This window comes from Glandiceps talaboti, chromosome 22 (genome assembly GCF_964340395.1).
Source record: "Glandiceps talaboti chromosome 22, keGlaTala1.1, whole genome shotgun sequence".
In the NCBI taxonomy this organism is placed as follows: Eukaryota; Metazoa; Hemichordata; class Enteropneusta; family Spengelidae; genus Glandiceps; species Glandiceps talaboti.
The window spans coordinates 17,129,033-17,141,785 of record NC_135570.1 but is presented as its reverse complement, the minus strand read 5'-3'; the positions used below and the strand labels follow the sequence as shown (position 1 = coordinate 17,141,785).

General features: G+C 37.1%; 1 protein-coding gene across 2 annotated transcripts in view; it reads right to left on the bottom strand.

The window, feature by feature from the left end:
* LOC144451948 (5-phosphohydroxy-L-lysine phospho-lyase-like) overlaps positions 1 to 12,419 on the bottom strand; it is a 42,359-nt gene extending 29,940 nt beyond the window's left edge. For both annotated transcript variants that reach the window (XR_013482321.1, XM_078142870.1), the window contains exons 1-3: positions 12,126 to 12,419; positions 5,856 to 5,974; positions 5,346 to 5,505 (exon numbers count right to left, since the gene is read on the bottom strand). Coding sequence is in view for 1 of the 2 variants with exons in the window: in XM_078142870.1 (XP_077998996.1) it covers positions 5,346 to 5,505; positions 5,856 to 5,974; positions 12,126 to 12,199 (353 nt within the window). In the remaining variant the exon portion in view is untranslated. The remainder of the gene's footprint in view (positions 1 to 5,345; positions 5,506 to 5,855; positions 5,975 to 12,125) is intronic.
* Between the last annotated feature and the right edge of the window lie 334 nt (positions 12,420 to 12,753).

Below are 12,753 nucleotides of genomic sequence, written 5' to 3'. Positions count from 1 at the left end.
TCAATGAAGTGCCAGTATTATTACCAATATGTTCATTTCAATGAAGTGCCAGTAATATTACCAATACGTTCATTTCAATCAAGTGCCAGTATTATTACCAATATGTTCATTTCAATCAAGTGCCAGTATTATTACCAATATGTTCATTTCAATCAAGTGCCAGTATTATTACCAATACGTTCATTTCAATGAAGTGCCAGTATTATTACCAATATGTTCATTTCAATCAAGTGCCAGTATTATTACCAATATGTTCATTTCAATGAAGTGCCAGTATTATTACCAATACGTTCATTTCAATGAAGTGCCAGTATTATTACCAATATGTTCATTTCAATGAAGTGCCAGTATTATTACCAATACGTTCATTTCAATCAAGTGCCAGTATTATTACCAATATGTTCATTTCAATCAAGTGCCAGTATTATTACCAATATGTTCATTTCAATCAAGTGCCAGTAATATTACCAATACGTTCATTTCAATCAAGTGCCAGTATTATTACCAATAAGTTCATTTCAATCAAGTGCCAGTATTATTACCAATACGTTCATTTCAATCAAGTGCCAGTATTATTACCAATATGTTCATTTCAATCAAGTGCCAGTATTATTACCAATATGTTCATTTCAATGAAGTGCCAGTATTATTACCAATACGTTCATTTCAATCAAGTGCCAGTATTATTACCAATACGTTCATTTCAATCAAGTGCCAGTATTATTACCAATATCTTCATTTCAATGAAGTGCCAGTATTATTACCAATACGTTCATTTCAATGAAGTGCCAGTATTATTACCAATATGTTCATTTCAATCAAGTGCCAGTATTATTACCAATACGTTCATTTCAATGAAGTGCCAGTATTATTACCAATACGTTCATTTCAATGAAGTGCCAGTATTATTACCAATACGTTCATTTCAATGAAGTGCCAGTATTATTACCAATACGTTCATTTCAATAAAGTGCCAGTATTATTACCAATACGTTCATTTCAATGAAGTGCCAGTATTATTACCAATATGTTCATTTCAATCAAGTGCCAGTATTATTACCAATATGTTCATTTCAATGAAGTGCCAGTATTATTACCAATACGTTCATTTCAATGAAGTGCCAGTATTATTACCAATATGTTCATTTCAATCAAGTGCCAGTATTATTACCAATATGTTCATTTCAATGAAGTGCCAGTATTATTACCAATACGTTCATTTCAATGAAGTGCCAGTATTATTACCAATATGTTCATTTCAATCAAGTGCCAGTATTATTACCAATATGTTCATTTCAATCAAGTGCCAGTATTATTACCAATACGTTCATTTCAATGAAGTGCCAGTATTATTACCAATACGTTCATTTCAATGAAGTGCCAGTATTATTACCAATACGTTCATTTCAATGAAGTGCCAGTATTATTACCAATATGTTCATTTCAATCAAGTGCCAGTATTATTACCAATACGTTCATTTCAATAAAGTGCCAGTATTATTACCAATATGTTCATTTCAATGAAGTGCCAGTATTATTACCAATATGTTCATTTCAATCAAGTGCCAGTATTATTACCAATACGTTCATTTCAATCAAGTGCCAGTATTATTACCAATATGTTCATTTCAATGAAGTGCCAGTATTATTACCAATATGTTCATTTCAATGAAGTGCCAGTATTATTACCAATACGTTCATTTCAATCAAGTGCCAGTATTATTACCAATACGTTCATTTCAATCAAGTGCCAGTATTATTACCAATATGTTCATTTCAATCAAGTGCCAGTATTATTACCAATATGTTCATTTCAATAAAGTGCCAGTATTATTACCAATACGTTCATTTCAATGAACATATTGGTATGTTCACGCAGGTATGTTTACAAACTAATTTGTCTACAATACATTTCTCGTCAATTTGATCATTATAAATCAGACCAACTTGACGTTGTTTACTTTAAATACCAAAATTCTGTGTCTTTTGGTCAAAAAACAATCCTGGACGTAACGGTCAAGTTGTGAGAATCTCTTTAATTTCTATTAGTCAATATCAATTATCTGAATTTATTTTTTAGGGTTGAATCTTCAACAAATGAAGTCAGGTCATATATCCATTGTCATAGTGTTACATAGGATTTCTTAGCAATGCCAGTTCATATGCGTACATGTGTGTGCTGACATACAACATTCCATATCAATTTGATTTTTCTAGCATCTACTATGACAGCGAACACTCATAAATGAACAACAGTGATACCTCTATGAAATCCATGACAACAATGAACAGCTGGTGATTTTGGTAACAAATTTGGTATGTGTGGACATGTGAATGTCTTGAGAATATGTGTGTAGTTAACATAGAAAGTTGGTATGTGTGGACATGTGAATGTCTTGAGAATGTGTGTGTAGTTAACATAGAAAGTTGGTATGTGTGGACATGTGAATGTCTTGAGAATGTGTGTGTAGTTAACATAGAAAATTGGTATGTGTGGACATGCGAATGTCTTGAGAATTTGTGTGTAGTTAACATAGAAAGTTGATAAAATGTCAATTTAAAAGTTGATACTATTCTGTTACTCATAGTCGCAAACCACAGTCTGTTTTACAGCAATGGTCTTAACGAGCCTCCCACAGGCCGTGGATGCATTCATATACTATATCCTTATTTATGGCATAGCTAATTTATTCGTTTTGTACGTAAACACTACAACCAATCAGATTGCCCCTTGCATACCATGTGATATACTGCTAATGCCATGGCAAGAGCCTAGTACGTACACTGAAAACTGGCTTGGCCAAATTGTGCTCTTGTAGCTGAAATTTCATTTTTGCCATCCGACAGACAAGATTGGATTGACACATGTATGGACATAAAATAATGATCTATAAATCTTGCCTCAAAGTGTCAAGCAGGGCTTGTAAGAGCATGGATTTGTTGTACCGTTAGACCGGGCGTCCGATACAATCGTGAGTTTGTGGCAAGTACTGAAGTAGGTTTATATACAACGTGGATTATCTCAATAGGGCCATGGTTACAACAAGCCAAGATTGGCTGATTCAAGCGAGTTCACTTGAGATAATCTTACTTCCATTCACAACTTGTAGTAATTGAAGTGTTGTTTACCATATTCTTGATTTTACAGGGAATTGAACCTGGGCTGAATGCTAATTAAGTACGGCCTTTTAGCACAGTGTCTTGGGTGCACACGTACGCCAGGACGACTGCATTCATTACCCGTACCAGTATTAATACTCTGTACAGTATCTGTTTATCAGCCCTTAATGTAAATATTCAACAAATCTTTCCCCGTTCTTACTTTATACTCTTTAACCCCGTCAAATATTGGTTATCCTAGTAGATTTAAATGAGACTAGTAACTTTCACTCAGGTCTTTTGAATCGCTCGTTCACATTCACTCAGTATATCTGTACAACGTTTGTGGTTCACGCTAGCTTGCTGTGTTGGACTCATCGTCGCTAACCACGGTTTCTTTTACTGCAGCATTAAAAATCGCCGTGTGAAAGTCCCCAATGATAGTTTTTAGGACTTTTTTATTGGAAAGTTGTATGTGTGAGTATCTTGTATTTTTTCTGTGTTGCCGCGAACTTTGCAGCAGTTGCAATAATTCGCCATAACATGAGGCCATTGCTATCTGAAACGCATTCTTTGAGAGACGGACTTTGATTGGTCAGATTATCATGATGTCATTGCTTATGAATATGTATTATGTATACATGAGATATGACTTTGACAGCCGTAAGATGCCAGAGTATTTATTTCAAAGTGTAGTGGTAAAAATAATAACTCTGGTTGGCGAGAATGCTGTTACTCTAATCATTCAAGATTAGGACATCAAGGTGCTATTGGCAACCATACTGGTAGCTAGCTCTGCCTACGTCAGTACTGTATATTTGTCAAATTAATTAATCACCTGGGATTAACATATTGTGGATATGTTTACAGCTGCATTTTACATTTGACTTGCCTACATGGCATTGCCTTTTCACCATTAGTGTCTGAATTTTGCCCAGCTTTCATTAACTTATATTCTACAAATATTTCAGTCTCTCAAAATTGTTGACTCTGAAGTGAAATTTACTTTTCCAGAATGTTTATGTCCAGTTACTGCCTGGATTTTGTTCAAGGTTTTGTCTCTTTGTCACACAAATACCTATCTGATCAGCACTTGCTGTACAATAGAATTTTTGTAGCCTCAATGATATCAGTGTTCCCTTCAACTTCAACTTCAATTGAAAGCGTACACTCCTACAACTGAATCATCAGTCATTCATATCTTATCTCTGTATCAACATAAATTGGGCCATGTTTTGGAATATCATATTATATGGTTGTTTGCACCTGCTTGTCCAACCTGTTGCTGAGAATGGGGCAAAAATGTAAGGCCATGACTTAAGCACAGATATACACCAACCATATGTCATGTTAGTCTACATATACATGTATGTAGGGCTATGTCACACTTATACATTCTCGCAAACCAGAGCTATTACTTCTTCAAGTATGGTATTTCTACCTCAAGTATATGTAATACATATTCATAAGCAATGACATCATGCAAGGGGCAATCTGATAGGTAGTAGTGTTTACGTACAAAATGAATAAATTAGCTACATGTATGCCACAAGTACTGAGATTGTATTTGAATGAGAATAAGAACGGTACCGTTAAATGGTTGTGGTTTGCGCCGATGCACTTATAGAAAGTAAGTGATTGTGAAATAGCAAACAGGATGAGTGTATGTGTATATGAATGTATCTGTGTCATACCATGGTATGTACTTAGATAAATATCGTGACTTCAAAATAAATTTGGGTGTGAGTTTTATCTATCATTCATTGAGGACAACCCTCTGAAGTTCGCTTTATGTAGATTTAGGGCATCAGCACATCATTTAAGAGTAGAAACTGACCATAAACGTGGCATACCCAGACAAAACAGAATTTATTTATTGTAATAGAGGGGATATAGAAGATGAATAGCATTTCAGTCTGGTCTGCCTACTGTATGCTGATTTATACTTCTACAAAAATTGTACTTATCAGAAGTTTCTGCTACTAATGCAGATGGAGAATGTTAATGTCATACGATTGGTGACATTTATTCTCTATGCAAGTAATTGTAGGGAAAGACAATTGAGTGGATGTATTGTAGAGTTATAGTGTCTCTTATTTTTGAGTAAATCTTTGTGTGTCTCTGTATGATTTTATTGTTTACTTTGTACTTTAGGCCAGAGACCAAAGTACTGAATACCATTATCATAATGATTAAGATTACAACGACTCATACAATACAAGTAAGTTTGATTTATAAATACTTACCCAGAATTGGTAAAGTAGCAGACAGACAACTTAGATGGTAATGTACTTGTTAATCTCTCTGCATATGTGACAAGATTATCATGGAGGAATCGTGAATTAGTATTCAGTACTTTCATCTGCTCAGCTGCGGCACTGACCACATCTGGATGACAATGGCCAACTACAATGTACATGAAATATACAACACAATGTCATCAGTGACTGCAATTGCGAGTTCATATGCACCATATTTTACATTACACTTCAATACAGAAAGAACAAGTGAGAGTGAGAGTAAGCAAGAGTGAGAGAGAGAGACAGAGACAGAGACAGAGACAGAGACAGAGACAGAGACAGAGACAGAGAGTAAGCAAAAGTGTGTGTGAGAGAGAGAGAGAGAGAGAGAGAGAGTAAGCAAGAGTGTGAGAGAGAGAGAGAGAGAGAGAGAGAGAGAGAGAGAGAATATTTTAAGCCTTACCATAGTGAGTTCAAATGTTGTTGATAACATACACAATGTATACTGACACTTACCATGGCAAACATTGTTGATACAGTCCAAGTACTGGTTGTCCTCTTCATCATACATATACTGCCCTCTAGCCCTCACAATTTTGATCGGACTAGATTTGAAGAACAGCTTACATGATTCACTGTAAATGAAACACATGTATACTCAATATATCAAACTAAATATCTATAAGATGGAACAGGGTTGTGCCATACAGTACATGAAACTAATATATACAAGTCATTGAGAATGACATAGTCCCCATTATGATTGGATTTTAAGGAACTGGCAGTTTATGTTGTCATTTTCTTGATATCACTACTCTGATCACGCAACAACACTTGTGAACCTAAATCAAACAGACTTAGATATGTTGTGTCTCCTCGTTGGACATGGGACATGCCTACTCTTCAAGATGACATGATGGAATAAACCATTCAACAATAAAGGATGGGTCGGGTACGAGGGGGGGGGGGCCTGTTCAAGCATGTTTGAGTTATGGCTTTGGACATGAAAACTGTGCCAACAAAATCACTGCCACGCAACCATATTGGATTGTATCACGACGAAAATGGATATGCACATGTATGTTATACAACACTGTCCTAATACCAACTTTGAATGAGATCTGTTCAAGCATGTCTGAGTTATGGCTTTAGACAGGGAAAATTTGCAAACAAAATGGCTGCTAGGCGGCCATATTGGATCGTATAATGAAACAAATTGATGTGCATATGTATGCCATAGTATGTTGCCCCTGTACCAAGTCAAGTTTGAAAAAAATCGGTCCAGGCATGGCTGGACGAACAGACGGAACCCAATCCATAAGTCCCATCCCGGACTTTGTCCAACGGGACTAATTAGTCTGACTAGTTAATACAATGGCTCCCACACACTAGCCAGTCCACAGTAAGATGACAATGACACTACATCAGTAGTTAGGCCCTAGTTACATCACTGAGGAACAGAAAGGAATGGTGAAACAGCCACAACCTTGAAATTGAATAATTGAATAATTAGTACATCCAGTAACTATTATTGTCACAACACTGTGCTTACTGTACTGTATTCTATTCATGTCATTACTAAACCAATCATTATCACAGTGAGGATTAGTCTAGACTAGTTCCAGATGGACCGTATTCCATACTACATGTACATTATCTTAATACTATACCATCTGGTCAAGCCTGTTACTCAAGGCGTTAACTGTGGTTCAACCCCATGGTTAGTCTATCTGCTAGACCTCACATGTTCTTCAGATACAATTTACGACACACGACCAAACATCGCTATCGAGGGTGGAACATCTGAGGTCTAGCAAATGTCATCTTGCAGTTCAGGGATATAAATAACTGCCAATCAGAGAACCGCAATAGCGACAAGTACAAACAGAGGACAATAGCTATCTTTTTCATGCATATTCAGCTTAAGGAGGGGCTTGTAAAAATAACCACCAATGCCTTAACTGAAATGTGTGAATGACAATGTCAACACCCCCATCAAACTCACAATTACCATTAACTGATAACACATAATAGTTAGTAATTTGTTAGTCTCGCTGCCAGACTCGTAACTATCGTTCCTAATCTGTTTATGTATGCTGAGCGGCGAAGCCGCGAGAAGAGAGGGACTAGTCCCGAGTCTGGCTGGAAGCGTTTGGAAAGGAATGTGATGTCGTCATTATGTGGGTTTGCCAAAGTATGCAAATAACATCTCAACGTAGTGCGATCATAACAAAGACACGTGAACTGTCACCTACGCACAGTCACGGTTATATTTGTTGTCCTGAAGGCTATGATGTCTTCGGTAACAAAAACACCGGTTAAAGTATATGGTGACCACATAAAACTCCTGATGGTGTTCCTGTTTATGTTTCGAAATACATACAATGTATTCCACATTAAGATTACGAGACTACAGGAACACCATACTTATGTTAGAGACGGATGAAGTTGCAGGCAACAATTTTGTGTGAATTTTTGTAAGCTTATTTATACAAATTCTATTTCTGTTCTGTCTTAGTATACACATTTCTATGTCTTTCATTCAGATGTACATTATTGATGTACAATGTACACCGTTGATTTCACATCCTGAACACGCGCAGTCCCCCCCCCCCCGTTTTCTCCTATGTAAATACTAGTAAATGATACATGCTACAGTTGATTTTTGTTTCAAAGTAACACTGCACTGTAAGGAAATGGAACGAAGGTAATTGATCACATGGTACATTTGCCGAGCTCTCCTAGCCGCGAAAGTTTTCAAAATTGTCTAGTTTAGCATTTTCGGCAGCCATTTTTGACGGGGAAAGGCCAGATCGGGGCGTCGATTGTGCTGTGGGGATTCCCAAGAAGTGTTGCGGTTAGGAAATGTCAGATTTTCCGTAGGTAGGTCGATATTTCGGCGAAAATAGGGGTTGATACCTGTGATACCGATCCGCATCGCATCAGCTGATTGGAATCCCTACACTAGGAATTGTAGCGTGTTAGGTGCGGGTTAAAAACTAAAACTTAAAAAGTCACCAAAACAGACGAAAAACCCCTCAAAACCGCAGCAAAACGCTACAATTATTGGAGATAGAAGACATCGTGTCCCTCCAAAAATGCTTGAATCGCCTCTACTTGTTTCGGCTTCAATTCTGTGAGCGTCATTTGCTGCATACCATTATTCAATCGCGATGAGGGTTTTCTTGGTAACTTTTTCCATTTTCATGCGTTGTGTTTGTTACTTGCCTGTTGCAAGTTTGTGTTTATGGTAAATGCGGAAGCTTGTTTTCTTCCTCTTAACATTACGCAATGAACAATGAGTGACATTGTCATTCATTGAAGTAATTAAATCCTCAACACATGATTAGTTGCTATTTATAACAGACTCCTCCTGGATATAGAATATTCAGTAGCTAGTATGTTTGAACAATTTGTCGATTAGCTAGTTTCATTGGCGGGTATTTCTATCCAAACGCTTCCAGCCAGACTCGGGACTGGTCCCTCTCTTCTCGCGGCTGCGCCGCTCGGTATACATAAACAGATTAGGGACGATAGTCACGAGTCTGGCAGCGAGACTAGTAATTTGTTATCATCACGTGATATTGGACATTAGTATTAAAGAGCATTAGCAGTATAGAGGTCATGGGTTATTGAATATATTAACATTTATATATGCATACATGGATCATCCCATGGCCATATGTCATCTCAATGGAATGTGAAGTCTGAAAATGAAATTTGCTAGACGTTCGGGCAAGCCCTCACTGCAAACTTTGTTCGCTTATTGTATCGGAAGAAAGCCCGAACGTCTAGCAGCAAGACTACCCCCATGGTGGACAAAGCATGAAGGTCGCATATCAGTAGTAATCCATCACAACTTGATGGCTGTCATCATCGTTCTCATGTTTCTAGGACTGATATGATATGCAAATGTCCAACCAGGACTCCACCTCTGCCACCTCCAGCTGTTTAAACTAAAATCACATGAGGACGCAATGATGTCACCCTGATTATATGAATTCTGTAGGGGAAGCACAGAATTCTGTTGGAGAGTAATGGGATAGACTAGACAGTATAGTATAACATACATGTAGTACGAAATATGGTCTGTTAGGAACTAGTCTAAGTGAGGATGATCACCATAGTATTGACTGAATATTTATGTACTCATACAGATTATTTATAGATATGTATATGTACGAAAATGTATTCATTTGTTTTTATTTTTTGGAAACATATTTGTTTTGGTTGATTTTATACAAATAATTGTAATTTTGAATGACTCATAAATTGACCCACAAACTGACGTGTAGATCAACATGCAGTTCAGCCTGTCAGCCCACAAAATAATGATACTGTCCATCCTCATATCATGCATCCATCTATCAAGTACTCGTACCATTCAGACTCTTTTTGCTGAGTCGACATTTTGTATGGTGAAGGTTAGAAATGCACATATTAATATGCATATGCACAAGTTTTCTTCTTCCATTTTTGATTTCATGTGTACAGTATATATACATTGTATGTGTGTCTAGAACAAATTTAGTCACATGAGTTTGGTATTTGACTGTCCACATAAGGCTAGACATTTTGGGTCAAAGCTATGACCTCATATCATTACCATATTACTATTGTATTAACTCATAATCCTGCATGTCTTAAGGTCAGAAGGATATTGATGTGTGTGTGTGTGTGTGTGTGTGTGTGTGTGTGTGTGTGTGTGTGTGTGTGTGTGTGTGTGTGTGTGTGTGTGTGTGTGTGTGTGTGTGTGTGTGTGTGTGTGTGTGTGTGTGTGTGTGTGTGTGTGTGTGTGTGTGTGTGTGTGTGTGTGTGTGTGTGTGAACGAATGCATTAAATAACAGAGAAGTGACCTAGGAGGAGTTACCCTATCCATCTCCTCTCATAACTGTCTACAATGACTGCAGCATGGTGGAAATCTTAACACCTTGTCATATATCCACCACAAAGTTTAAATACATATTGGTAACTTTATGTTTGAAATGTACTCCTTTTTTAAAAAATCTATTTGATCTATTTTCTATTATTAGTCAGTATTTGTTCTTTGTAGTACACATTAATTCAGTATATATTTGTTCTTTGTAGTACACATTAATTCAGTATATATTTGTTCTTTGTTTCATTTTATTGTCTCTAACTAACAAGTGTGCTTCGTAATGTGGACAACAAGGAAATATTTGGCTGTTCAGTACTACAGTACTATGATATGTGTGTGTGTGTGTGTGTGTGTGTGTGTGTGTGTGTGTGTGTGTGTGTGTGTGTGTGTGTGTGTGTGTGTGTGTGTGAACTAGGGCCAATTGTGTCAAAATGTTTTCAACTGTGATTGAACAATAACTGCAGAATAACACCTCCAGAAACATCCCTATCGAGTTTCAACCCATTCATCATGCAGTTTCAAGATATAAGTTTTTGACCAAAATTGAGATTTTTAGACATAATTTGCATATCACTGATGATGGGATCATCACGTTATGAAATGAATACAACTTCTGTTCATGTATCATGTACATATCCACAGATGCATCACCATTAAATTTCAGCCCAATCTGCTCAGTAGTTTTTGGAACTATATATTTTTGACAAAAAAAGACAACTTTTAGCCCTAATTTGCGTATCACTGATGGGATCATCATGTCATGAACAATTTTTAATCTAAACTCCACTAAGAATGTTCCCATCATATTTGTTTGTTTGTTAGTTTGTTGTCGTTTACTCATGTATATATATACTCATTTGTCAGGTTATTTTGTTTGTTTGTTTGTTTGTTTGTTTACTTGTATGTTTATTTTGTTTTGTTTAGATTTGTAAACAGAACTAAATGAGCCTGAGCACCCTGTGATTTAGCTGCTTTCACCACATCGGATTTTCATCAGATTGAGTCTTAAGTCCTGTCATCAATCAGAGTCTGAAGTTCAAGCTACTTGAGATTTGTGTGATGCATGGATTTCCTTGTCAATGAAATGAAAACTCAGCTCATTACAGACACATTGTTACATTGGTAGAGTCATCATTTTACCACAATTCTATTTTTACTTTTAGACCTAATGTGCATAACAATGACCCAATCAATTTGTCTTGAACAAACATACATATGTTCAGCAAATGACACACACTCACTCGCTCTCTCTCTCTCTCTCTCTCTCTCTCTCTCTCTCTCTCTCTCTCTCTCTCTCTCTCTCTCTCTCTCTCTCTCTCTCTCTCTCTCTCTCTCTCTCTCTCTCTCTCTCTCTCTCTCTCTCTCTCTCTCTCTCTCTCTCTCTCTCGCTTACTCTCACTCTCACTTGCTCTTTCTGTATTGAAGTGTAATTAATTGTTTTGAGAACGACCTATTACATTTAACCAGGGAGTTTGCTTTTTCGGTCAAAGTACAAAGTCATTTTTTAAACATTTAACCAACAACAATACAATTTACAAATATAAAATAAGACAATTTAGTCATTAGAATTTTGAAACAGGGGAGAGGGTCGAGATGATCTGGCTACTGGAGGTCGAGGCTACGTGTTACCGTCAAGGCAAGGTTATACAATGGATATTGCTCAAAGTGAAGGCTACTGTCTATGGTTAAACAGAGGCGCTTTGTTTCTACCGAGTATCATCTCGTACTTCGATGATTGACCGCTTTTACGACTGAACACATGCCAATTTGCAGACAAAACAGCATTTCGATCACATACAAAAAGTGTCACAATGCAATAATACCATATCTACAATGGTGGTGCGCAATCTGGTGTGCACTGGTATATCGCATATATATGCAATCCAAGCCGGTGGTTTGATACATACCCATAATGGCGTTTCCTGAGTTCCAACGTCTGTTTCTTGCTAAGATTCCGTGACGTACCCGATGATGTTGCCATGTGTAGATGTTTTCAAAAGCTACAACTACCTTTAAGAATATGGTAAATAGAAATGTGAAGTTTCGCCGGTAATACTCAAACTTTGACGAACTGCTGCGACGCGACAGGCCGTTCGTTCGTTTAGTAATAGTAGCCTTGTTGACGAGTGTGAAGCCACCATCATATTCATATTCATATTCAGTTTCAAACGTTCACCTCTAGGCTCAATCTGAATATGATGATGGCTTCACACGTTCATCATCAGATTCGAAGTCTTCCGAATGGGCACGAACGCGAGTTCGTCAAATCACACAAATCCTTCATTGGCGGTTTGAAATCATGCGATTGTGATTACTTCTCACTTGAATTGCATGGATTTGCATGCTTCCTTTTTATTTTTGCCAGAGTATCCAATTTGCGCAGCGTGATACTTTTGTCGTGGACCATAATATGGAGCATGCAAATCCATGCAATTCAAGTGAAAGTAATCACAATCGCACGATTTCAACCTGCCAATGACGGTTTTACGTGATTTGACGAACTCGCGTTCGTACCCATTCGGAAGACTTCGAATC